General features: G+C 51.9%; 1 protein-coding gene across 2 annotated transcripts in view; it reads right to left on the minus strand.

The window, feature by feature from the left end:
* The window catches only part of CDC45 (cell division cycle 45), a 37388-nt gene that overhangs the window by 1695 nt on the left and 10410 nt on the right, over positions 1-25283 (minus strand). Inside the window, exons 6-18 of one of the 2 annotated variants that reach the window (XM_008540499.2) lie at positions 21817-21872; positions 20466-20514; positions 19046-19107; positions 16759-16809; positions 15251-15370; positions 13305-13436; positions 12962-13060; positions 12209-12370; positions 6977-7115; positions 6811-6894; positions 5188-5306; positions 2060-2136; positions 26-92 (exon numbers count right to left, since the gene is read on the minus strand). In XM_008540499.2, coding sequence (XP_008538721.1) covers positions 28-92; positions 2060-2136; positions 5188-5306; positions 6811-6894; positions 6977-7115; positions 12209-12370; positions 12962-13060; positions 13305-13436; positions 15251-15370; positions 16759-16809; positions 19046-19107; positions 20466-20514; positions 21817-21872 — 1215 coding nt within the window. In that variant the 3' untranslated portion in view covers positions 26-27. Of the gene's footprint in view, positions 1-25; positions 93-2059; positions 2137-5187; positions 5307-6078; positions 6174-6284; positions 6895-6976; positions 7116-12208; positions 12371-12961; positions 13061-13304; positions 13437-15250; positions 15371-16758; positions 16810-19045; positions 19108-20465; positions 20515-21816; positions 21873-25283 lie in introns of those variants that run through there. The other variant, XR_011542161.1, reaches the window with a different exon arrangement.

Genomic DNA, 25283 nt, shown 5'->3' on the forward strand with positions numbered 1-25283 from the left:
GTGAACACCAGCACCCCCAACTCACCCTCAGGACAGGAGGGAAACAAGTGCATCCAGAAATTTGCTCCGATCTTCTGCTTTCAGCTCAATTACTTAAGTAATGAAAGAAAAACATCTTGTGAGACGGAGGAGTAGGGACAGGAGTGAGAAAAACAAGTCAGAGTATATTAACTCCCTCGTTTCGATCATCCAAGAGCGGAGTAACCTTCCAGCACATTCCAAAATGGAGTCGCCTCCTCAATGGCCTGGAATATTCTGGACTAATTCTCTGTCCCTCTGTATTCAATCCTCAGAAACTGCTGGCTGCCCTGTTGGTGAGGCTGGGGTTGTGGTCTGTGGGGAAGGCCCTCCAGACAGCCAGGTGACCAGCAGTGACAGCCAATGTAGGGGACCTGGGGGATGTGACGACTCAGAACACCACAGATCTGGGCAGAGCCCTGTCCCACGGTGGGGTGTGGGAGGCCCTGAGGAAGGGCAGGAGGTCAGCCTTCCGTCTCGCTCTGGCCAGTCTCTCAGCTTCAGTGTTCTCTTCTGTAGAAGGGGGACATGATGCAAACTGCCCCTGTCCCTGGGGGGCCATGCGGCTCAGACAAGCATGTGGGCCCTCATCAGCCTGGGCAGAACTGGGCCCACCTGGTCCTGTAAGCCATTTGTGCCTCAGGCCATGGCTCTAGAAGCCCCAGGCCCAGCCCACCCAGGCTCCCTCTGACCTCAGGTGCTCCCCTCACAGGGGAGGTCAAATCCTCCCACAAACCCCAGCCCACAAACCTCCCTGTGCGGAGAGGCCGGGACATCCTGCAGGCCAGCCCACGCCCACCTCTGCTGCTTTGTGGGCATAAAACAGGACTCGGTGGGCTGCTGCTGGAGGTGAACCCACACCACACAGCCGCAGCCTGAGCTGGCCCAGCGAGAAGCCGACTCTGGACAACCGAGGCCACTGGGATGAAGACTGGACTCTGACTACAGTGACTGTCATCGTTAAGGACTCAGATGGTGGTGATGCAAGAAAATGTCCTTCCTGAGACAGGGGTATTATGGGCTGAAGTGCATACCCTCCAAATTCCTATGATGAAGGCCTAACCCTAGCATCTCGGGGTGTGACTGTATTTGGATTTGGGGCTTTAAAGAGGTGATTAGGTTAAAGGAAGCCGTTAGGGCGGGCCCTAATCCAGTTTGGCTGGTGTCCTTACAAGAAGAGGAGCTTAAGATACAGATACAGAGGGACGACCAGGTGAGGATACAGGGACTCAGCAGCTGTCTACAAGCCAAGGAGAGAGGCCTCAGGAGAAACCAACCCTGTGGACACCTTGATCTCAGACTTCCAGCCCCCAGAAAGGCGAGAAATACATTTCTGTTGTTTAAACCCCTCAGTCTGTGGGACTTTGTTATGGTAGCCTGAGCTGACCTAACACAAGGGGTGAAGTGTCAATATGTCTGTTTTACTTTAAAATCTGTTGGCAAGAAAAAAGCAAATATGGTCAAATGTGAACAGTGTTCCACACTGGCATCTGGAGAAGCCACAAGGTGGTGTGGGGGCCACTGGTCAGCCTGCAGGTGTGGACTCCTAAAGCCACCACCCAGGCCAGGTTCTTCCATTCTCTGGGCTCATGCAACACAGGGGTGGGGCCAGTGCCCGAGCCATCACATAGGACCATGCGGCAGCCTCAGGAGGGACCCGTAGCTAGAGATGGTGCCCTCGGGTTGCCACAGGGCCTGCTGCTTGTGTACCCACAGAAGGGGCAGCAGACCCTGATGGGCCAGTCCTCCAGGCCTGTTGGTGAAGTGGTCTCAAGAGATGGATTATAAGGCTGGAGCCAGGTCTGCAGCTCCCTGGGCACTTGTTCTCCCTCCAAGGGCCTGCCCTGGGAGCCCCTCAGGGCCTAGAAAGGAGGCGCAGGACCCTCAGCATGCCTGCACTCCCTGAGCTGCCTGGTGCGGCCGGGCCCAGGGCTGGTTGTGGTAGGACGAGAGGTCTGCTCGCAGGGTGCCTCCAGCAAAGCCAGCTTCCCTGGTTCTGAAGCCAGCGATGACACTGAGGCCCAGCTCAGTGGACTCTTACCTGAGAGGTCGAAATGGTTGTGCAGCGTCCGGGAGTTAGTGCCCTCCGCTGCCTTCTCAAACGCCCGCCCAAAAAAGCTGTGGACACACAAGAGGCACATTGGGGACCTGTCCACTGCAATGGACCCTTTCCATGTCCCCAGGACAGACACTAGAGGTGGCCCAGACTCTTCCCCGGCTGCCAGTTCTGCCTGTCAGCACTCGTGCTCCTTCCTGGGCCGCTGACCTCTGAGACCTCCCCCCTACTCAGTGGACAGTCACTGTCTTTCACTGCTGCTCCACACCTGCATCCAGCCGAGCCCTTCTCAGCCTTCAGAGTGTAAGTATCCCTTTGCACCTCCCAGGGCTTCATGCTCACCGCCCGGACAGTGGCCTCCTGCGTGCCCAGCACTGTGCTGGCAGCTAGGGCAGGCAACAGGCAGACACTCAGTGGGAGCCACGCTGGGCTGGGGGTCTTAGAGAAGACCAGGTCCCACACAGAAGGGTGGCACTGGGAGGAGCCTGCAGGGCCAGGCTGCAGCATGTAGCTGGAACTCGGCCCAGTGAGGGCAGGATGCAGGAGCACCCCCAGGTGTGGCCCAGCCAGAGCTGCCAAGAGGACGCAGGCTGGTGGAAAGACAGCCAGGAATACAGACCCACTCCCTGGGGGCTCAGGGCCACTATAGGAAAGGGCTGTCAGCAGAGGGAGAGTGTCAATAGGACGGGCTCTTGGGCCTGTCATGGAGGACAGACAGAGGGGCATGTGCTTTGAGCCTCCACAGCAACTCCCACACAAGACCGTGCCCATCGGTCAGAGCTAACCACTAATCAGCACAGCCATACACAGCGATGAACCGATGGTCAGTGAGGACGCAGGCAGCTGTGGTGGTCCATGGGGGAAGGGCTCCTGGCCGCCTTGGAATCCAGCCCAGGAGCCCCTGGCCAGCTCCAACCTGCACGACTGTGAATCTGAGACCCACAGCAGAGCTCTGGAAAGCAGCTCGGCAACATGGAAGGACTCTTCTTAAAAAAGTCCACTGTCTCTCCCAACTTGCTCCTAAACAGCCTCTGCAGACGCAGAGTCATGACAAAGCTCATGGTCAAGTCAAGGTCAAAGCTCATGACAGCAGAGCTGGGATTGATCCAGATCCAGGACCAGTGTCTTCCACGGTAAAGCCCAATGAGAGCTAAATGGGAAAAACAAGGGGCACAGGACACTGAGCGGTCTGTGGCCTGCAAGCTGCCCTGCTGGGGAGCTGGGTGGCGGCATCCCGCTGCCCACTGTCGCTAGGCATCTGACCAAGGTCACCTCTTGGGATGTGTTGGGGAGCACTGGGCCTGGGGCACTGACTTTGCCTGGGATGCAAAGACATCTAAGGATGGTGAGAGGCAGCCCCTGATATTAGTCACCAGGTTCTCCAGCCGTGCAGAGCATGCAGGGGCAGCAGGGAGAAGCTGGGGGAGCCCCTGAGCCCCTGCCTGCAGGCCGACAGCAGGCCTGGGTGGATAGGGCAGGAGGCAACCCAGCCCTGCTGTAGGAGGTGGGCAGATGCAGGGCGGGGGGGGCCAGAAAGAGGGTTACAAGAGACTTCTCAAAAGTGACAAGCTGTGCACTCACAAGGTTCCCGGCACACTGTCTACAGTAACACAAAGTTGGACACAGCTCGAACGTCCAACAGGAGACGACAGGCAAACGTCACCTCCACTTAGCAGACTACTTAACATCAGAAGTCACCTTCATAAAGACGTGCACCAAGAAGGGTGATGCTCAGCGAAAAAACACGACACACACAGTAACCACACCACTGATGGAAGTCCAAACATGTCTCCTGGACTTTCAACAGAGAAAAGGCTGAGGGAAGACAGGGAGCCACGACACCGCAGCCTGAGTGCCGGCAGCAGTTCTGCTGGTTTCTGCTGGGCGGGTGGGGCTGTGCTCTGAGAGGGGACACCCTCCACATGCTACCCAAACCATGGAGGTGCCAGTGAACCAGCTTCGGTACGGCAGGCAGCTGGGGTGGCCACATCCCCGCACCACGCAGCAACTGTCTTGTATTTCAGCTCTCAGAACTGAACTTATAAATGTGTTTGGCACATGCCTAAATTTGAGATCCGGTGAGCAGTGAACTTGACTCTTGGGGATGTGGGTAGGGATCGACACCCTGCCCTGCTCCCCTCAAAGGTCGATGTGAGGCTCAGAAAAGATGGGCAGCGATCATTCACAAGGGTTTTGAAGACAATGTGCACAGCTGGTCTCGAGGAACCTTACAGGTGAGGCCTAATTTTTGGGGTGGCTGATCTGAGACCCCTCATATTTTCAGTGCAAACTTTTCACTCCTCAGAAGAGGGTTCAGGCCCTGGGAGGGCTGGGGTTCCCGCCCGAGACTGCAGAGAGCGAGGGCCCCTCACCACACTTCACTGCAGGCCCAGCCCACCCTCGGGGTGTCTGACCTGGGTGCTCCTGGGGGAGCCAGACACCCTTGCCTGGGCAGCCTGGGACAGTCCAGCTCGGGGTCGGGGGTGGCGCATGGCACATCCACTGCCACCCCTATGCTCCCCTGCACCAGGCTGGGATCGGGGCTACTGAGAGGCCTCAAGTTCACTTAGAGCAAAACCTTAATAACCTGGAGCCTAACACACAGAGCACCCCTTAGTAAGCCCGTGTGCCGGTGTCTGTGGTGCACTTTTAGAATGAGGTCCTGACAACGTGCTACCAGGATCTGAGACACGCCCCGCAGGGGACCAGGCAGGCACAGTTCATGGCCAGCTCTGCCACGTACCGGCCCACCCTCCTGTCCTTGGGGCTCGCCTGCCTCCTGCACCTCCGCAGGCTGGACCCGGGTGCTGCTCACCCGTCGTGTCCTGCTTGGTGCACGTGCTTGATGCTGACCCAAGACTGTCTTCATTGACTCCATTACTCATTTAGGAATGCAAACTAACAGCATTCAGAAGTCCAGTCAAGGGGTAAGGCAGAGGCTTGATGGCTAACCTGCCTCCCACGCACTTAAGCCCTCACAGCCCTGCCTCGTGGTGGAAAAGGCTGTCCTTGGAGTGGCACTGAGGGCAAACATCACCGGACTCAGCAGGGCCCACGGGCCAGTGACACCCCTGTGGCCCCCAAACTCCCAGGATGAGTGGAACCCAGCTCACTTCTTTCTGTCCGAGCTGTCGGTCTCTGGGGGAATGCCCACCATAGTCACTGTGCCCTGTTCCACACTCAGGGGGGCAGCCATCACCAAGGGCAGCAGCTTGCAGCGCCGGTTCTTTGTCTGCGGAGGCAAAGTGCATTCTCAGCTCGGGCCCTGTGGGGTGAGCACACTGATCGGCGCCCAGGAGCCCTGACAGCGCCAACCACTCACTCCCCCAAAGCCTCCAGGGCCTTCTTTTCACCAGAGATGCTCAAGTCTCCATGCAGCCGCCCCTAGGCCATGACACCATGTCCCCAGCCTCTTTCTGTGCCCTGAGCCCAGCCCCACTGCCCCTTGGCTGTTCCCTCCCTCACCTCCCTTAGGTCCTGATGCAGTTGTTACCTCCTCCAGGAGGCACTCCCCAACAATGCCTTCTCCCTCATCCTGCTTCATCTTTCCATGGTGTGTGCCACCACCTGACACTGCACATACTCAGTCCTCGTCTGTCACCCTCGCCAGCACGTGTGCTCCCTCAAGGTGGAGACTTGAGTGTTTCCTTCACTGATGTGCCCACTGCACCCACACCCTACACAATGAAGGTGACCAACTGTCCCAGTTTGTCCAGGACTGAGGGACGTCCCAGGACATGAACTGGGATGGTTGGTCACCCTACAACATCAGAGCCTGGCAGGTGGTGGTTGCTGAATAATCAGATAAATGATGGATCCTGTGAGGTGAGTGTTCAGTCACCCATTTTACAGATGAAGAAACCGAGGCTCAGAGGTCAAATAACCGACCTCACATCACAGGACTAGTAAACGAGGAGGCTGAGATTTAAACCCAGTCTGGACTGGGGACTTGGAGCTCATGTTTTGTTCCTAGTTCATCTTTTGTCCTCACTTGACTGTCTTCATGTAACACTCAGATAATCGTTTTATTGGTCAGTTCAGCAGAAATAATCTCAACCTCCCAGTAAACATCTTGTTTAAAGCCCCCCCAGTATACACCCTCAAGTATACACCCTCAAGTATACACCCTCCAGTATACACCCTCAAGTATACACCCTCAAGTATACACCCTCAAGTATACACCCTCAAGTATACACCCTCAAGTATACACCCTCAAGGGATTGTTGAAAGGTGCGGATCACCCTTTCTGAGACCATGCCCAGGGATGAGCCTGACATAGCTGGGTAGGACCCCTGCCCAAATGCCAGCTGAGTTAAGGGGTGTCACGGGCCAAGGCAGAAGGGTGCTAGGCTGTACAGAAGACAGAACTACGCACAGAAAAGGGAAAGTCAGCCCAGAAAACAAACTTCTCCTAGGAAGCAAGTCTGTCTTACAACTAACCTCATCTTTCCCTGATCTGCCACAGTGAGTGCAAGCCCAAGCCCCACAGGCTCCATGAGGCTCCCTCTACTCATCTGAGCGATCTGGGTGGTGGGTGAGTGACAAAATCGGAGCTTATGGGAACCAGAAGGTTCCCAGGGGTTAGCTGAAGAAAACACAGCTTAGAAAAAGTGAGGGATTTGTCCAGACCCCACAGCCGGCAAACTGCCACTGATACCCCAAGGCCAGCTTCTGGAGCCCAGTCTGAGCACTGCCCGAGTGCCCACCTTCCAGCACCCACCCATGCGGCTCCTCACCGAGCACACAAACGATTTGAGCAGGTGTCTGCTGAGCAGGCTCAGGGATGCTGGCTTGGAGAACAACACCAGGTCCGGAGTGCCCTGGCGGGGAGGAGACAGAGATGGTTACAGGGGGCCACCAGCAGGCACGGCCCAGTGCCCGTGTGTCCGCAAGAAGCCTGACCTCCATGAGGGAGCAGTAGAGGAAGGGCCCTTGGGAGATGACGAGGTTGGTGCAGAGGCAACTGGCGATGGTCTGCTGCGTGGCTCGCAGCTGCTTCTTGGCGAGTTCCAGGCCATGGTACAGCTTGTCCAGGTTACTCCTGTAACACAGCAGACACACAGCTGCAGCATGGAGTCACACTTAGAACACCTTGTTCCTGCGTCAGGAGGGGGTGTAGGGATGAAAGTTCATTTCTCCCCCTCCTGAGTCTCCTTTCATGTGAAAGGAATAAAAAATGTATAAACCCACAGTGATGGACACGAGAAATGGGAAGGGGTGCTGGCACCAGAAGACAGGAGACTGAAAGCCCACAGAGGGAAGACTGCCCAGCAGGCCCTAGCAGGTGCCTGGAGGGCTCTGAGAGAGGAGGGCCTTGGGCAGGGGCTGGGGGAAGGACCAGGGACCCAATCACCTGACAGGTGGATTTTACCCTTCCCCCACAAAAAGGAGTACATTAAAATGAACCCCGTGGTGAAGTGAGGTCCCCAAGCAAAGCCTGTGTACCTAGCAGTTAAGGGTCCCAAAATGTCACATTAACTCCCCGCTCGCCAAGATGAAGTGATGCCTTCCGGCCTGTAGGCTGTGCCCAGAGATTCAGGGTTCACCAGGCTTCCACAGCCCCCCTCTTGACTGTGAAGGACCACCAGACATTCGAGAAAGACCTGTGGCCTGACAAAATGATCCTAAGGAAACAGGGATAATTTGGAGAACAAAAGAAAACTTAACACAAATTCACTCAAAGCCTAGAGGATCAAGTCAAGAAAACCTTCCTTAACATCAATAACAAGACAAAGACATGGAAAATATAAGGCAAAAGTCAGAGACAGAGTATCTTTCCAGGAAGTCTAGGAGAATAAAAACACTGATGTATGTGGGGGGAAGTCATAAAGCAGTAGCCCAAAAGCATTCCCAAGCTGAAATACACAGGCCTTGACTGAAAGGGCTCACCTAAAACTTAGTGCAATCCATGAAAGAAGATCTGCCCTAGACACGTCACTCTGAGGCTCTAGGACACTGAGAATAAAAGGCCCTGAAAGCTTCTTCAGGCAAGGTGGGGCATAGTCACAAAGAAACAAGAACCAAAATGGCTCAGACTTCTCATTAGCACCACTGGCTGCTGGAAGACAGAGGAGCAATAGAATCCACATTCAACAGGAAATTACCTTCAACCTTAAATTCTATTTGAGCTAAACCAGCAATCAGATAAGGGCAGAACAAGCATATTGTCAGACATGCAAGAACTCAGAACGTTTACCTCACATATGTCCTTTCTTTAAAAATGACTCAAGGGGCCGGCCCCATGGCTTAGTAGTTAAGTTCACATGCTTCAGTGGCTCGGGGTTCGGTCCCCAGGCGCAGACCTACACCACTCGTCGGTGGCCATGCTGTGGCAGTGACCCACATACAAAATAGAGGAAGACTGGCACAGATGTTAGCTCAGGGAGAATCTTCTTCAAGCAAAAAGAGGAAGACTGGCAATGATGTTAACTCAGGGCGAATATTCTTCAAGCAAAAAGAGGAAGATTGGCACAGATGTTAGCTCAGGGCAAATCTTCCTCAACAACCACAAAAAACAACCAAAAAGACTGACTCAAAAATTTTGCTCTTGGGGGCTGGCCCCGTGGCCGAGTGGTTAAGTTCGTGCGCTCCGCTCTGGTGGCCCAGGGTTTCACGGGTTCGAATCCTGGGTGCTGACATGGCACTGCTCATCACGCCATGCTGAGGCAGCATCACACATGCCACAACTAGAAGGACCCACAACTAAAAATACACAACTATGTACCGTGGGGCTTTAGGGAGAAAAAGGAAAAATAAAATCTTTAAAAAAAAAAATTTTGCTCTAGCAAAACAAAGGAGTGAAAAAACAAAGACAAGGATCCCAAGAAATGGGAGACCTAAGCCAGGGGCACAGTCCAGGGCCATCAGTGGTGGCAGCAGGCAGCAGGCCTGGAAAGCTGCGGGTCCAGGCTGGGGTCAGGACACAGAGCCCTAGGCTCTCCTGGACGAAAGGTGCTCCGGGGGTACCTGCTGGGAGGAGAACTGGGGAAACTGAATATGATAAAGGAGGCAATTAACAGTTCCAGGAAGACAAAGAGCTGCACCAGAAAGTATGGTACCACTGCACATGATCGATTCTGGCATATTTTATTAGCTCAATGAAGTAACACCATTGATTTTCACCATTTAGAATCAACCTATAGCCAAAGATGAGGTGACTTGCATTCTATTCTCTAATCCAAGATTAAGTGTTATCAACCTTGAAAATGTAAAAATAGATTTCAGAAACTGTGAGGTGTGGGGAAGGAGAAAAGTAGGGATGCTAACATCTTTTTCTTACGCAGTAGGGAGACAAGAGACACTGGCGAGAGAACAAGGCATAAGAATGTTAAAGTTACAAAGCAGCTAAAAATAGTGCATAACTATACCGACAGGAGGGGCAGGAGCAGAAAAGTGGGATGAATGCTCTTTTGTCATAGCAGGAAGTCAGAGACAATGGCTAACAGTGACCCATCAACTCCAGGACAAAGGCGGCAGCATTGGTAATAGTTTTTGGATTTCCTCATATTTCTAGACAAAAATCGACAGAGTAACTACATGACAAAACCAAAAACTAGGACTCACATTTACAACACAATAAGGGAATGAGGGAACACCACAGACTCCAAAATCTAAGCAGGTGGAAAGAGACCACCAACTGGCCACAAGACTGGCATATTGTTGGTGTCAGTGTGGGAGGGAGTAGAGAAGCACTGAGACCTAAGAATGAGGAGAAACCCCAGGCAACTGGGGAACTGTGGCTAAAACTGAGAAGGGTTTAGCCCTGTCCAAGAGCAGATGAGTGCAAGGGCCCGTGGAAAAGTGCAAGGGGCATGGTAAAGACCAGGTGGCCGGGGCAGTCTAGCACCTGGAAGTCCCACCTGACCGGCCAGAGCTCTTCTCCACACTGGGCCTCTCACTGAGGAGAAAGTGCTGAGAATGGAATCAAAATTGAACAAGATACAGACAATATAGAAAAAGAAAGAGAAGATACAGACATAAACGCACTGGGATTGTAGTGGAGGTTTTAGCCAGGGCAGTCGAGCAAGAAAATGAAATAAAAGACACAGATTCGAAAGGAAGAAGTAAAACCATCTCTATTTGCAGATGACATGATCTTGTATATAGGAAATCCTAAGGAATCCACTAAAAAACTATTAGAACTAATAAACGAGTTACAGGATATAAGATCAATATACAAAAATCAATTGTATTTCTATGCAGTAGCAATGAGCAAATAAAAAATGAAATTAACAAGTCAATTTACAATAGCATCAAAAAAATATTTAGGAATAAATCTAACAAAAGAAGTGCAAATTATTCCCTGAAAACTATAAAACGTTGAAAGAAATTAAAGAGGATCTAAGTAAATGGAAAAACATCCCATGCTCATGGATTGGAAGACTTAATATTGCTAAGATACAATACCCCCAGACTTATCTATAGATGCAATGCAATCTGACTTCTTTGCAGAAATTGTCAAGCTGATGCTAAAACTTATATGGAAATTCAAGGAACTCAGAATAGTCCAAACGTGCTACAAAGCTAGAGTAATCATAACAGTATGGTATTGGCTTAAGCTTAGACATATTGATTGATGGGACGGAAATGAGAGTCCAGAAATAAATTCCTCTGCTTATGGTCAACTGATATTCAACATGGTGCCAAATTAATTAAATGGGGGAAAGAAGTCCTGTCAACAGATGGTGTGAGAACAATTGGATGTCCACACGCAAAAGAATTGAGTTGGATCCTTTCCCTACACCAGACATAAAAATTAACTTCAAATGAATCATGCACCTAATGTAAAGACGAAAACTATAAAAGTCTTATAGAAAACAGAGGTGTGAATCTTTGTGACCTTGGATTAGGCAATAGTTTCATAGATATGACACCAAAAGCACAGGAAACAAAAGAAAAAAATAGATAACCTGGACATCAGCAAAATTAAAAGCTTTTGTGCTTCAAGGAACAACATCAAGAAAGTAAAAAGAAAACCCACAAGATGGAAGAAAATATTTGTAAATTATGTATCTGATAAGGGACTTGTATTCATAACATATAAAACAATTATTACAACTCACTAATAAAAAGACATACAATCCAATTTAAAAATGGACAAAGGATTCAAATAGACAATTCTCCAGACAAGATATACAAATGGCCAATAAGCAAGTGAAAAGCTGCTCATCATTAGAATTCTAACACATGCTACAACATGGATGGATGAACCTTGAAAACATTATTCTAAGTGAAAGAAAGCAGTCCAGTAAGGATCACATATTGTCTGATTTCGTTGATACGAAATGTTTAGAATAGCAGCAAATCTATGGAGACAAAGTAGATTAGTGGTTGCCTAGCACTGGGAGAGATGGGGGATTTGGGAGGTGATGGCTAAGGGGAGCGGGGTTTCTTTTTGGGGCAATGAAAATGTAGCACAGTTTAAAAACTGTGTGCTAGGGAACAGGACCAGGAAACCTTAGAAAGCAGGCCCCTACGTTTTTTAACTCCACACAAAAATAACGGTAGTGGCAGCTCTCTGAAGTTAGAACAGCTGTCAGAATCATGCCTCCTCCTAAAAAGTCAGGGAAACTAAATTCACAAAAACATGAGCAATAGACAAGTACTAAGGTCAAATCCTCTCAGAGTTACCAAGAAAAAGGAGGCGAAGGAGCAGACCAGCATGCCCCTGACATGCCCAAAGATCCAAACTATCATGTTCTATGTCACAACAAGCTAAAATATATTAGAAAAATAATATAAGACATCTCAGGAAGTGAGGTAAGAAAAAAGCAGAAATAAAAGAAAAATAATCGAGATAAGAAAACTAAACTAGAAGAAACACAAGAATGAACACTACAAATAATGCCTTAAGAGATGAAAAAGGAGAAAATTTTACAAATCAAAAGGGAAAAAGAAGAGATGAAAAGGATTCAAGAGGAAGTGGCACATACTGAGGACGGGCAGGAAACGTGTCCTGTGCAGCCCTGGCTCGGGTGGACAGTGGCTCCAATTGGCACCCAAACAGTTTCCGCAGGACACAGTCACTCCCACGCCCCGGGGTGGGGGGGGTCCATGCAAGCTGCCTCCCTGGGTGGTGAGGCTGAGGGCCAGAGGTGGCCCAAGGGGATGGAGGTCCACGGTCATGCCCTCTACCTAGAGAGGCTGTCCAGAGCCTGGATGAAGTTATCTGTTCCTGAGCTGTCCTTCTCGGGGCTCTCCATTAGCGACATGGTTGCAAAGACCACATCACTGGCCAGGAACTTGTGCTTGAAGCCAAAATGAATGCTGAAAGTCTGTACTCGCATGTCCCTCATCCTGCAATGAGAGGAAGTGATGCGGCTGTGAGGCTGCATGTGCGGGAGTGAGTTCTTCCCTCCAGGCCAGGCCCCCGTGAATGCTCTGCAGCACAGTCTCTCTGGTCAGAGAATGGAGGGGTCAGAAGGCTCAGGCACACCAGCCCTGCAGCCCAGAGCACCGAAGGCCTCCTCCAAAGCTGCTCAGCTGGTTGGGGGCAGGGCGGGAATAAGCTACCGGGCCGGGATGTGTGTGGTCCTCTCCTGAGCCCTTGGATGCCAGGCATGGGTCCCTCAGCAGTGCCGGAGGATGCGGGCGGGCAGAGCTTGCCTGAGCCTGGCCCCAGTCGGCCCTTCTCAGGCCCATTTCCTGTGTCCGGGGAGGGACAGGCTGGGTCGCCCTCAAAGGTCCACACCTTGGCCCCAGGATTTAAGGACTCTAGACCTTTCAGGCACTTTAAGAAGTCTGATTTTTAACCCAAAGGGAACGCACTTTGGGAGAGGCTAGACAGGTCATGCTCATTTGTGTATTCTTGGGGTTTTTTGCGTTATTTTAGGAATGTGGTTAAAGCTGAAGCCTTAAAGAAGCTTAATAAGAAAAATATGTGTTTACCCAAATTTATTTGCAGACTCTTCAATCATCTCCCGCAAATTCTCCTTCAAAGAGATGTCCATGGACTGAAACTTCTGCTTCACCTGTTTCAGGGGAAGACTGGAAGGACAGCAAGTGCTGGTCACACGAGCAACCTGGCTTTAAATCGAGACACCGACGGAGGGGAAGAGCCCCTTGACGGCCCCACAGGCCAACAGGGGATGCCCTGGTGGGGGCCTCCAGACGACCTCGAGGTGAGGAACTTAGGGCAGGAGCAGGCAGCATCTGGATGATACCGCCAAGTCGGTCATGATGAAGGGGAGGTGCTTTTCCCTTGGGGACTATGGGTGAGGTGGTCACTCACCCCATGTCCGCGAGGAACTCCTGGAGCCGCTTCTGCCCGTGCACCGACCACAGCTTGAACCTGGCCGCAGTGTAGCATGTGTTGCACAGGCTCTCATGGAGGGACCAGTGCTGGTAGAGCGCCAGGCGGAGGCTGGGCCTGCAGTCAAGGAGGCTGTGGCCGCACAGTGACCCAGGGCCTGGGCAGGACACGGCCCCACCCACCCCTTGACGCCCACCTACAGACTCTCTAGCAGACGGTCAGCTCCACGCGCAGGGCGTGCCTGCACAACTAGCTATCACATGAGTGACCTGGAGCTCTCTGATTTGACCAGTACAGGGAGCTTGTGAGGTGGGGGGCACACACCATTATCCCCATTGGACAGACAAGGAAACCGAGGGGCAGGGATTCTGAGAGTCCAGGGACTGTGCTCACAGAGAGCCCTTGTGGCCACACAGGGCTTGGGAGGCCCAATAGGGCGTTGCCAGCCCAGGCGGTCATCCCGTCTGCCCCCTGTGTGCTCTACCTTGCCTGCCCTCCCTCCTACTCGTGCCTTTGCTGAGACCCCCTCAGTGAAGGCCTCATCCCCACACCTCTTCTTGAACGTGCCGTTCACCACTCATGGGGCCATGAGCGTGGCTGTGCATGAGGACAGTCCTGCCCCCCAGCAGGCCTTCCCTCCTACACCCCAAGGGTCTTGGCAGGACGCCAGGCTAGCCCTGCCTCCATCCTGAGGTCACAGTGGTGCCCTGCCACTGCTCCTGCCGACACACCGGCCCCCCAGGCCCAGCCTCTGGGCACACAGTGGGCTCTGTCCTCAGTGTTGCCCCTCTCAACAGGACAGCTGCTGTCCTCCCTGCCCACTCCCCAGGCACGTCCTGGGGCCTGCATGTCACGTGTCAGGACCTGGCTCCTGGTGGGCCCCTGTATGCCGGACGCAGCCACCCTCTCTGGAGCTGGGCTGGTCCACACCCAGCACCTATTCCTACACTTGTCACAGGCACCTCCCACCTGACCTGTCCAAACTCACGTTTACTTGTCCCTGGCCATTTTAGCACAGGTACAGGGCAGCACTGTCCCTGCCACCACTCCATCCACCACCAAAGCAGCGACCCTGGCCACACCTCATGCTTGCTGCCACAGTCTGGCCTGAGCCACCATCCTGTCTCCTTGCTCCTAGTCACCAGTCCCGGGACCTTTGAAACACCCACAATTGAACTCAAGTCACTGCTCTGGGCTCACAGAGCCATCAGCTCTGGCCTGTCTGAACTTCAGACCCTACCCATCTCTCCAGCCCCTTCCTTGAGCTCACCTCAGGGCCTTTGCACAGCCACGGCCTCTGCCCAGGCTGTTCCCCCTACCACCGAACATGGCTGAGTCTTGGCCTAAGATGGCGCCTCCCCAAGGTTTTCCTGAGCACTGCGGTCTGAGGGCTGCCTGATCACTTCATCGACACTCACATTCTCCTCGTGAAATGTTGCACTCTGTAATCATACTCTGGCTGGCTTCTTCCCTGACTGGCTTGGCAGCGGTCTGTGAACAGTGCTTAACTGCCTGTACTGCCTAGGTGGACCACGGCACTCACCCGCACGGACCTAGCACCAGGCCCACAGTTAGCCCTACAGAGATGCTTGATGCTTCTAAACACAGTGCTGGCACTTAGGAGCCAGAGCCACACAGAGCAGCCAGGACAGAGCCTGCTGCCCAGGACCCAGTGCTTTGCCCAGCCCGGGCAGCACGCCAGGGCCCCTTTACCCAAAGCCTCTCGTCCCATCTGCTGCCTGTCCCAGAGACACAGCAGCCACAGCCACACAACCCAGACCTGCAGCTCTGTGGCGAGAACATGCCACCCATGGGCAACATGGGCTGGGGCCTGCAGAGGTGACACAGCAAACAGTGCACTGCTGAGCAAAACTTCTGAGGGCAGGGGTGCTGCCTGCACCTCACAGCTGGAGCCTCAAGGATACTCGTACTCAAAGGAGATCCGTGTGCAGTCGACGGAGAGGGCGTTCTCCTCATCCTCGTTCCGGTGGTTGTGTCGGGACACGTGGCGCTGTAGGACACCAACGTCAGTCACGTACTTCATCCTGGAAGGAAAGCACTGTGCCTGGGGGGCTCCCATCTCCCCTCACATGGAGCCCAGCCATGTGGTTTCCCTCCCTCCCTCAAGGCCTCCCCACTCCGGGAGGCTCAGGGGCCGGCCCACCACATGGCTGTTCCCGTCCAGGACTGAGGAAACTCTGCCACCTCTGCATGGAAACCAAGCAGGACAGTGGCAGCTGTTCCAGGCAGCTGGGGGTACATGAGTGGAAAGAGCTGGAAGGGGTGGGCTCCTGCCCGCCTCCCACTTGCATTTTCCTCTGGGCGGCAGCTGCCCCATCATCACTTGTTTGAGACCTCCTGAGGGTGGGCACTGTGGGAGGCCACGGGGCCACCCGCTGGTCACGGTCAAGTGGACAAACCCCAAAGTGACGAGAATCCACAGCAGAAGGTACAGACCCTGCATAGGAAGTGTTCCTGAGCACAGCGGGAGAGGGGCCTCACTCGAGGGGCGGCCACAGGCCAGGGACCGTGCCTGGTGCTGTGCACACCCCATGCTATCCTTAACAGAGAAGGGGAGTGAGGCCCAGGAAGACGGCAGGCCGGGCCAAGGTGACACATCCAGGAGGCACGCCAGGCCTGAGAATCAGGACCCTCCTGGACCCTAGGCCATAACACAGAACTTGGACAGGCAGGGTGGGGTTGGAGGAGGCAGGAAAGCGGGACACGGGGCTTCTATGAACTGTACGCGGAGGCCATGCCAGGCTCAGGTCCCTGGGACAGGGTTAGCATCTGGGGGTCAAGGTCCCTGTCAATTCCCTTAGAGTCCCCACCTGACAGCCACCAGAGGAGTGGGGACGAAGGAGGGTGCCGGCACCCTGGCCCTCCCCGGTGCCTGCGTTCTGGGGCAGCCCTTTAGTCCACCGTTGGAGTCAGACAGTTGGGGAGCACCAAAGCCTGCCCATTGAGGGGCAAAACAAGATTCAGCTCCATGCTTGCCCTCCTCGCAGCCGTCTCCAGCCCTCTCCTTGCCTTTGAGCTCAGACCCACTCCTCTGGCAGGATGCTCAGGGCCCTCACATCCTCCGACCTGTGTCCGCTGTGCACGGGCCAGCTCTGCGCCCAGCCCTGCCCACAGCATAGGGCTCCAAGGGTGGGAGACTGCGCTCCCTCCTCTCACCTCTGGCTCCACCTGCTGGGCTCCCTGAGGGTGGACAAAGCGTCCACACAAGGTCACACACTACTCTGCCAGAGGTCCCAGTACTAAGCCCTTCCTCGGTGACAATGATGCAGACCCAAGGCCAGCCCCTTCCTCCGTGGGGCTCTAAGGTGATGCTGCCACCCGTCTCCCTACTGCAAACTTGGGTTGTGGACAAGCCATGCATGTTGTCACAGAACGGGCTGACCTTGGACAGCCCTAGGGAGTGCGTCCTTACTGGGTGATCTTGTCTTGTACCCATTGGTCCGTTAGTCCAACAATGGCCCACCTGGAAAGAGAGGAGAGGGCAATGGAGTGGTGAACAGGGCAGGACAGGCGCCACTCACAGGAGTGTCCTGTCAGCATGGCCAGGCCCAGGCCTGCCCTCAGACAGGTGTCTCCTCTCTGCAGAGTGGATAGGTTACAGGGGGTGATTCAGGGCTCCCAGTACAGTATCACCACTGTGGGAGCTATGGGTACACAAGGAGGGAGATCTCCTGGGATGAGGATGGCAGGCCTGATGTGGGCAGGGCTCCACTGTGTCCTGGCTCTCCACCCACGTCCTGCCACCAAGGGACTGTGGGAGACAGCCACACTCAGGCGCTGGCAGACCCTGGCATGTCACACCACCTCCCTGAGCCCCTCACATCCCCCACCCTCTGAGATACACCCGCAGCACAGCAGACCCCAGTCATGTCCACATCTCCCTGTCCTTCCCATGGAAAATGGCAGGACACAGTAACAGCATTTAGGCCACTTAAGAACCTTCCAAGCTCCTCCCTCTAAGCTCATCTATTGTGGATCAGATATGGGAGACCCAGGCTGGGCCTGACCTCCCTGGGATCACGGCTGGCCCATAGCAGGAGTGACCAGGACCCCAGGTGTGGTTAGTCATCCCAGCTGTGATCCCCATTGGTCCCCAGGTGCCATCCTTCAAGATACCCCTACAGGCCCACAGCCAGGAACAGGCAGGGATGCTGCATGCAGAGTAAGATGGAAGAGGCCCTGGAAGGTTCACCTTTTGGGGGGCAGGGTGCCGGAGTACCCCACCACATCCCCCAACACAATGCCCCTTCTGCCTCAGAAGGATTTCCTCAGAAAAGGCTACCTTGGTGTGGGGCTGGCCCAGTGGCCAAGTGGTTAAGTTTGCTTGCTCTGCTTCACTGGCCCAGGGTTCGCTGGTTCGGATCCTGGGCATGGACACACTGCTCATTAAGCCATGCTCTGGTAGCATCCCACAGAGAAGAACTAGAATGACTTGTAACTAGGATATACAACTACGTGCTGGGGCTTTGGGGGAAAAAAAGAAGGTTGGCAATAGATGTTAGCTCAGGGCCAATCTTCTTCACCAGGAAAAAAAAAAAAGAGCCCCCCTGTCCCCAGATGTCTTCCCTGACCAACTCCACCTCCTCCCCACATTCCATGTGTGCATTTATACCAGGTTATTTTGCATTTGTCCTTATGCCCTTTCTGGAGTTTTCTGGAGGCATTTCACAGGGGTATATCCGGACATCACCGCTAACTGAAGGAGCTCACAGTGGGTGGGATGCTGAAGGCACCACTGAGCACACAGCAGGCACCCACTAAAGGCTCCCGGATGCTGATGTGGCTTGCACGTGCCCATGGCTACAGGGCCCGTGACAGGCTCCCACCTGGCCTTACTGCGGGAGCCCTCAACGCACAAACCAGCCCTGTGTCAGGGTGCCAGGGCTGTCTGTCCACACTGTGGAGGGGACCCGAGATGAGGGCTGAGCCTGCTGCTGAGGATGGCGGGTGGACATGCACCAGGCATCGGCCTGGGGCAATGACAGAGCCCCCTGGGCCTAGCCTTAGACAGTGCCCAGGCCCTGCCCTGGCCCCAGCTGTCCTGAGGCCCTGCATCAGAGCAGGCGTTATAATCCCCGTGCTGGGGAGTCAGGGCCAGAAGGGGCCTTGTGAGACCACCATGCTGCAGGGGAGAAAACCAGGATCTGCAGGTGAGGGCTGAGGGGGTGGAGCAGGCCAGACCTACGGTTTCTTCACTCAGAAAGACTCTGCAGGTTTAGTTTCTAAACCAACATGAGTCACAGCACATTGGGAGTTTTACAGCACCCAGCGGGCCGAGGGTCCCGCTGCAGTCCATGCGGCAAACCCTGCAGCCAAATGGCTCTTCCTGCGTCGGGTCTCACCACGCGCCAGGGCTGCCAAGATGTCTAGAAAGGGCTGCTTCATTTAAATCTCATGCTCCTTCTGTTTCCCAAATGTCCTGGGCAGCAAGGCTGAGCAGCAGGGTGGGAACGGCGGAGCGCCCCAACCCCGCTCCAACCCTCTGCACTCTGCACCCCGCAAGTTTGCGTGCAGCCGGGAGCCTACACTTAGGAAGACCAGAGCCGTCCACATTCCCAGAAGGGGGCTGTGCCTGATGTTCCTGGTGCAGACCACATGGTGACGTCTCCCTCCAGACCCTGCCCTCACTGTGGGAGGACAGAGCTGCCGAGAAGGTAGCCAGCCACATGTGGCACTGACCTTGACTGGGGCCTACATACCATAGCATGTCATTCAGGTCCTTGGACATCATCCATGCCAGGTCGAACATCACCATGGCTGACTGCAAGAAAGAGAGAAGCCTGAGGCCAAAGGCAGTTGTGCTCATGGAAAGAGCGCACGCTGGGGCTGGGCACACAGCTGGGCCAGACCTGCTTGGAGCTCTGGCTGAGCCCCTGCAGATTGAGGGTCTGCCTGGCAAGGGCCCGTGGGAGGACTCCAGGCTAAACCAAGGGAAGAAGACGGAGTAACACAACTGACCCACACCGTCTCCTCTGCTAACTCAAGTCAGTACTGTGTGCACACTTCATCATGCAGCTGGGGGGCGGGGCAGCCAGGTGCAGTGCTAAGCTGGGGCCTCCAGACATCTCATTGGGTGCCTCAGTGATGCCTGAGGGAGGCACTGAAGCTGGGAGGTTGGGGACCCTGTCATCTGCATGACCCTGCTTCCACATGCTCCTCCTGGCTTGCTGGTGGCCTTGCACAAATCCTGAGAAAGCCAGGTGAGACAGGGCCTTGGTTCCAGTTACTTGGACATTAAAGAGGAAAGGGCCTCAGGACCCCCTAACAGGACTGTCGACTGATGGAAGCATCTAACTTCCTGTGAGCAGAGGGTCTGGGTTTTGGGAGGAGACGAGGACGGAGGATCAATATCTCGCTTGAAGACTCTAAAGTTCCCTTAGCTGTGAGATGCTGGGCTGCCCACCAGGGAGGATTTCCAAGGGAACCATCCATGTCTCTGGCCAGCACCTGCCGTCCCACCCACACCTTCTCAGAGTGAGCACCATCCAACCCACCCACTGCTCAGAATTTCCCATGTGCCAGGGCAGAGCAGAGAGGGTAAGAGGATGGCCCTTCAAAGGACAATGGGACCTTGACATAAAAGGGACACTGGAAATATGATGCTCAGAGTCCAAGGCCCTCGGGTCAAATTCTAAGACGAAACATGGGCACTTTACTGGAAACTTATCTTCTTGGGCTTCTAAGGCCCTGGGCTCAGCTCAACACCATCAGAATCAACACAGCAGGTTTTCTGTATGAAATTCTGTTCTGTAACACACAGGCTGATGAGCCTTTCTTAGTCTAGAGTTTTAGCTTCTTGCACAGAGACTAATACAAACTCGTTCTGTATATTTGATGATAAACAAGAACAACAGCTGCTGCTCTTGAGCACATATTGGATGTGAGGGACCATCGTAACAACTGCCTCTGAAATGAGGACTGTTATCTTCTGTTACAGAGAAGGAGGGGTTTAAGGCTCAAAGAGGCTGCACCACCTGCCCAAGGTCACACAGTGGGAAGCTATGGGGCTCAGATTCAAACCAGGCTTCCGTGGCTCTAAAACCTGCACTCAGTCCTCATGTTTCAGGACACTGAGCCCGAGTCAGAACTTTGTGGTGAATTCCACCTCTCCGTGCTTACCGACGTCCCGTGATATTCATACTGCTCATAGTCAAAGAGGATGTCTCTTCTGTAATGACACAAAACACAGGTCTTCAACAGCAAGCAGTATAGGAAGCAAACATTTGGAAAAATGCCAAAACTCGCCAGTACTCAGAGAAATGCGATTAAGTCATGGTACTCTTTGTTTTCACTTACTGGCTCTTTCGCAGAGAGTGTATGCACAATGCTGGGAAGGGAACAAAACTGATGCAATCCACTTGTGACAATGGGAGACGTACAGTGGCATAGTCCTAGAATCCTGCTTCTGAGAAATTATCCCAAGACAACCATTCAAAGGAACAAGCAAGACAAAATTCCTCTGTGTATAAGGTTGTTCACCACAGCCTTATTTGTCACAGAAAATGCTGGAAGTAACTTCTGGTTCAAAAAGAAGGGGAATGGCCAATTACGTACTATGCCATTTATAAAGGCTGTTCAGAACTATGGTTACATTAAGTCGAAAAATGCAAAACTGGTGTGATTATGTAAAATATGCAAGGTATGGATAACCCAGGAAGATCAATCCAAAGCGAGAATCTCTTCCCATTAGTGAAAATTTTCCTTACATTTCTTGAAATGGTTTTCCCTCATCTTTCCAAGAGGGGGGTGCTGAGCACACGCCCTCAGCTGGAACAGAGGAGACGGGGGGGTGCTGGGACACCCAGGAGACCTTCAAGGACTAGGACAGCAAGGAGCCCCCAGCCCAAGAACTCTGCTGCATGTTCACCTCAAGCTAGAATAACCTTGCCAACGTTTTCATTTTAAAGCACTTCAGTTTTCTAATTTGCAGTATGGAGTGGAATTATAGATGTTAGTTTCCTTTTCATACTTTTCTTTCTATGAAAGGTTTTACACAACTGGTGTTGATGTCATCTGTAAGAATTTTGAAATACAAGTATCTAGATCTAGAAAACTATGAAAATAAAGAACTAGGGGCCTGACGGACAGCATATATTTGGGAGACCTTTGGGTCTGGGCTTGTCTCTCATGGGACCAGATAGTGACATGGAGGGGATGCAGAGCTCTTTTGAAACTCAGGAGCCACACGCTTTCTCCTGCAGCAACTGGCCCAGAGGTTCCAAACTAAACGAACTATCCTAAAATGGAAAAACATGCATGCAGCCCCCAGGGAAAAAAACAGGCGCCAGGGACCCGAGTCCCACAGGGGCATGGGCTCTGTTACAAAGGAGTGGGCTCCGTGACAGGGGCGTGGGCTCTGTGACAGGGCAGTGGGCTCCGTGACGGGGGCATGGGTTCTGAGAAGGAGCAGTGGGCTCCGTGATGGGGGTGTGGGCTCTGTGATGGGGGCTGCTGCTTGAAGCACACTCACCTCCGGGCCTCCCACTCCCTTCGTTGCCTCCTCTTCATGGTTTGCTCCACTATTTCCTGAGGTAGTGACAAAGAGAAAAGGGTGAGCAAATGAGCCAGGAATCATCTCTATAGCCTGAGAAGGTCCCCACCGGGCAGAAGCCCCTGGGCTCTGATCCCTAAGGGAAACCTGGCTCATCCCAGTGCCTACCACAGCCTGCTCCTGGAGAAGGATGGTGCCGAGGCAGGTGTGGCTGGGACCCCTCTGGCCCGTCGGCACTTCAGACACTGTGGACGGGAACAGAGGCTTCCTCAGTGCCTGTGTCCTCGCCCGCTCTCTGTCACCCTCACCACGTGTGCCCAGGATACGCCCACACCTCACACTGGCTTTCTCCCCAGATTAATAAGAGCTGTGATTCTCCCATCCTACCATTTACCAGCAAGTATTCTGATTCTAGGCATAACCTCATTATCAGTTCTCACAACAAAGCAAGAGGTAGTGAATGTGGCAGTTTTAAAATCCATACACCCCAGACTGCTGCTTCTAGAAAGATGGGGCAGATGTATCTTGCCTTATACATCCACTAACTACACCTAAAAATCTGGATGTTATCTATGAAACAAACAAAATAAGACTCTAAAAGGTGGAGAGGAAGGCTGACCAGGTAGGGCCTCCGGGACTGAGAAATTACACGGTAATGAGTTCTCTGGTTTTTCTTTATGGCTCATATATCCCAGACATGGAGCTGAAGAAGCTGGCAACCTGAAAACGCTAAGAGGTACAGAGAAAAAAATCCCCCCCCAAAGTCAAAGGACCAGGAAGGAGCAACCTCAAAAGAGAGAAAACTTTTAGACAATAACTGCTCTACTCCAGTCACCACCATCAACAACACTGTGCCCCACCCCCCCCGCCCAGCAGATGCCGAGGGGGAGCCTAGACTCCTACCCTTGTGAGCGCCTCCCACCTGTAACACCTCCACCTTCTACCTGTAATATCTCCCAACACCCCCACTGGGGTGTCAGAGGAGGCCACATAGGGAGCCTGGACCTTCCTTGCCCAGTGCTAACAAGGAGCCACTCCTCTCGGGGGTTAACAGAGGTCAAGCAGAACCTGAACTTGTACTTCCACCTGGCTGTCAAGAGGCCACACCACCTCCTCCCTCCTTTGCCAGAGTGGTGTCAGAGAAAGCAGATAAAACAGAAGACTTAAATAAGACACAGAGTCTTATAACACAAAAATGTCCAGGTTTCATTTGAAAAAATCACTCATCATACCAAGAACCAGAAAGATCCCAAAATGAATAAAAGAGGACAATCCACAGATGCCAACACCAAGACGGCAGAGAAGTCAGAATTATCTGACAAGGACGTTAAAGCAGCCATCACAAAAATGCTTCAACAAGCAATTACAAACACGCTTGAAACAAATGAAAACATAGGAAACCTCAGCAAAGCAATGGTCGATGAAAGAAGAACCAAATCAAAACTTAGAACTGAAAAGTACAATAAGTGAAATATCAACTCAGTGCGTGGGCTCAAGAGCAGAATGGAGAGACAGAGAAAAACACCAGCAGTGAATCAGCAGATACGATGATAAAAATTACCCAGTCTGAGCAACAGGGAAAAACCCGTCTGAAAAAAACCCAAGTAAAGAGAGCCTCAGGGACATGCAGGACTACAATGAAAGACCTGACACTCTGTCATCGGTGTCCTGGAAGGAGAGGAGAAAGAAGGTGGGATGAAAATGAACTTTAGGAAATAATGGCTGGAAATTTGGCAAGAGACATAGATCTATAGATGTAAGAAGCTGACTGAATCGCAAAAAGGCTAAACCCAAAGAAATCCACACTAAGACGCATTATAACTAAACTTCTGAACACTAAAGACAAAAAATATCAAAAACAGCAAAAGAAAAATGACATTTTACCTATGGGAGAGAAACGGTTTGAATGATAGATTTCTCGTCAGAAACCATGGAGGCCAGAGGAAGTGGCACACCATTTTTCTTTTTAAATTATTTTCTTAAAATTGAAGTTAAATAACATTTTTCAAGTGCTGAAAGAAAAGAAGAACTGTTCATCCCAAATCCTACAATCAATGAAAATATCTTTCAGGAATAAAGGGAAATCAAGAAATTCTTAGAAGGAAAGCTAAGAGAATTTATTGCCAGCAGACCTGCCCTAAAAAAAAGTTGGTTAAAGGAGGTTCTGTAAACAGACAGGAAATGACAAAAGAAGAAACTTTGGAACATCAGGATGGAAGAAAACATGACAAGCAAAAATTGGGTCAATACAATAGGCTTTCCTTATTCTCTTGAGTTTTATAATCATGCTTGATTATTGAAGCAAAAATTATACCACTGTATGATATGGTTCTAAATGTATGTGGAGGAAATGTTTAAGAGAATTATATTACAAACTGGGGAGAATAAGGGACGTGAAGGAAGATAAGGTTTCTACATTGAACTCAAACTGGTACAATGATGATGCCAGTAGACTGTGATAAGTTAAGGATATATAAGTAACACTTGCAGCAACCACTAAAAATATTATACAAACAGATACACAAACACTAGAGGTAAATCAAAACAGAATTCTAAAAAAAAAAAGAAAAAGCCAACAGATATGAAAAACAGAGAACAAATAGAAAATATAAAATGAAAATAAAAAGGTCAGACTTAACCCCTCACCTATCAATAATTAAAATTAATGTAAATGGTCTAAACACATCAATTAAAAGACAGAGATTAGCTTTAAAAAAAACATGATCCAACTCTATGCTATTTAAAGAAACTCATATACTCTGATTTCTCTTCAGATAATATAAATCTTTTGCCGTTTTTTTTTTTTTGAGGAAGATTAGCCCTGAGCTAACTGCTGCCAATCCTCCTCTTTTTGCTGAGGAAGACTGGCCCTGAGCTATCATCCATGCCCATCTTCCTCTACTTCATATGTGGGACACCTACCACAGCATGGCGTGCCAAGTGGTGCCATGTCCGCACCCAGGATCTGAACTGGCAAACCCTGGGCAGCCAAAGTGGAATGTGGGCACTTAACTGCTGCGCCACTGGGCCAGCCCCATTGCCTTTTTTTAAAGAAACTCAGTACAAATATAACAATATAGGTAGGTTGAAAGTATAAGGTGGTAAATGATAAAGCATGCAAGCATTAATCAAAGGAAAACAAGAGTGCACTATTATTATCAGATAAATCAGACTTCAGAGCAAAGAAAATGACCAGAAATACTAAATAATAATAAAAATTTCAGTCAACCAAGAGGACACAACAATTCTAAACATGTATTGTGCACCAAACAACGGGGCTGTAAAACATGTGAAGCAAAAATTGATAGAACTGAAAGGAGAAAATGACAAATCTACAATTATAGCTGGAGACTTCACCATCTCTCTCTTCAGAATTGATAGAATAGCTAGACAGAAAAGCAGCAAGGAAAGAGAACTCAACAACACCATCATCCAACTGTATCTAA

The sequence above is a fragment of the Equus przewalskii genome, chromosome 7, assembly GCF_037783145.1.
Source record: "Equus przewalskii isolate Varuska chromosome 7, EquPr2, whole genome shotgun sequence".
NCBI lineage: Eukaryota > Metazoa > Chordata > Mammalia > Perissodactyla > Equidae > Equus > Equus przewalskii.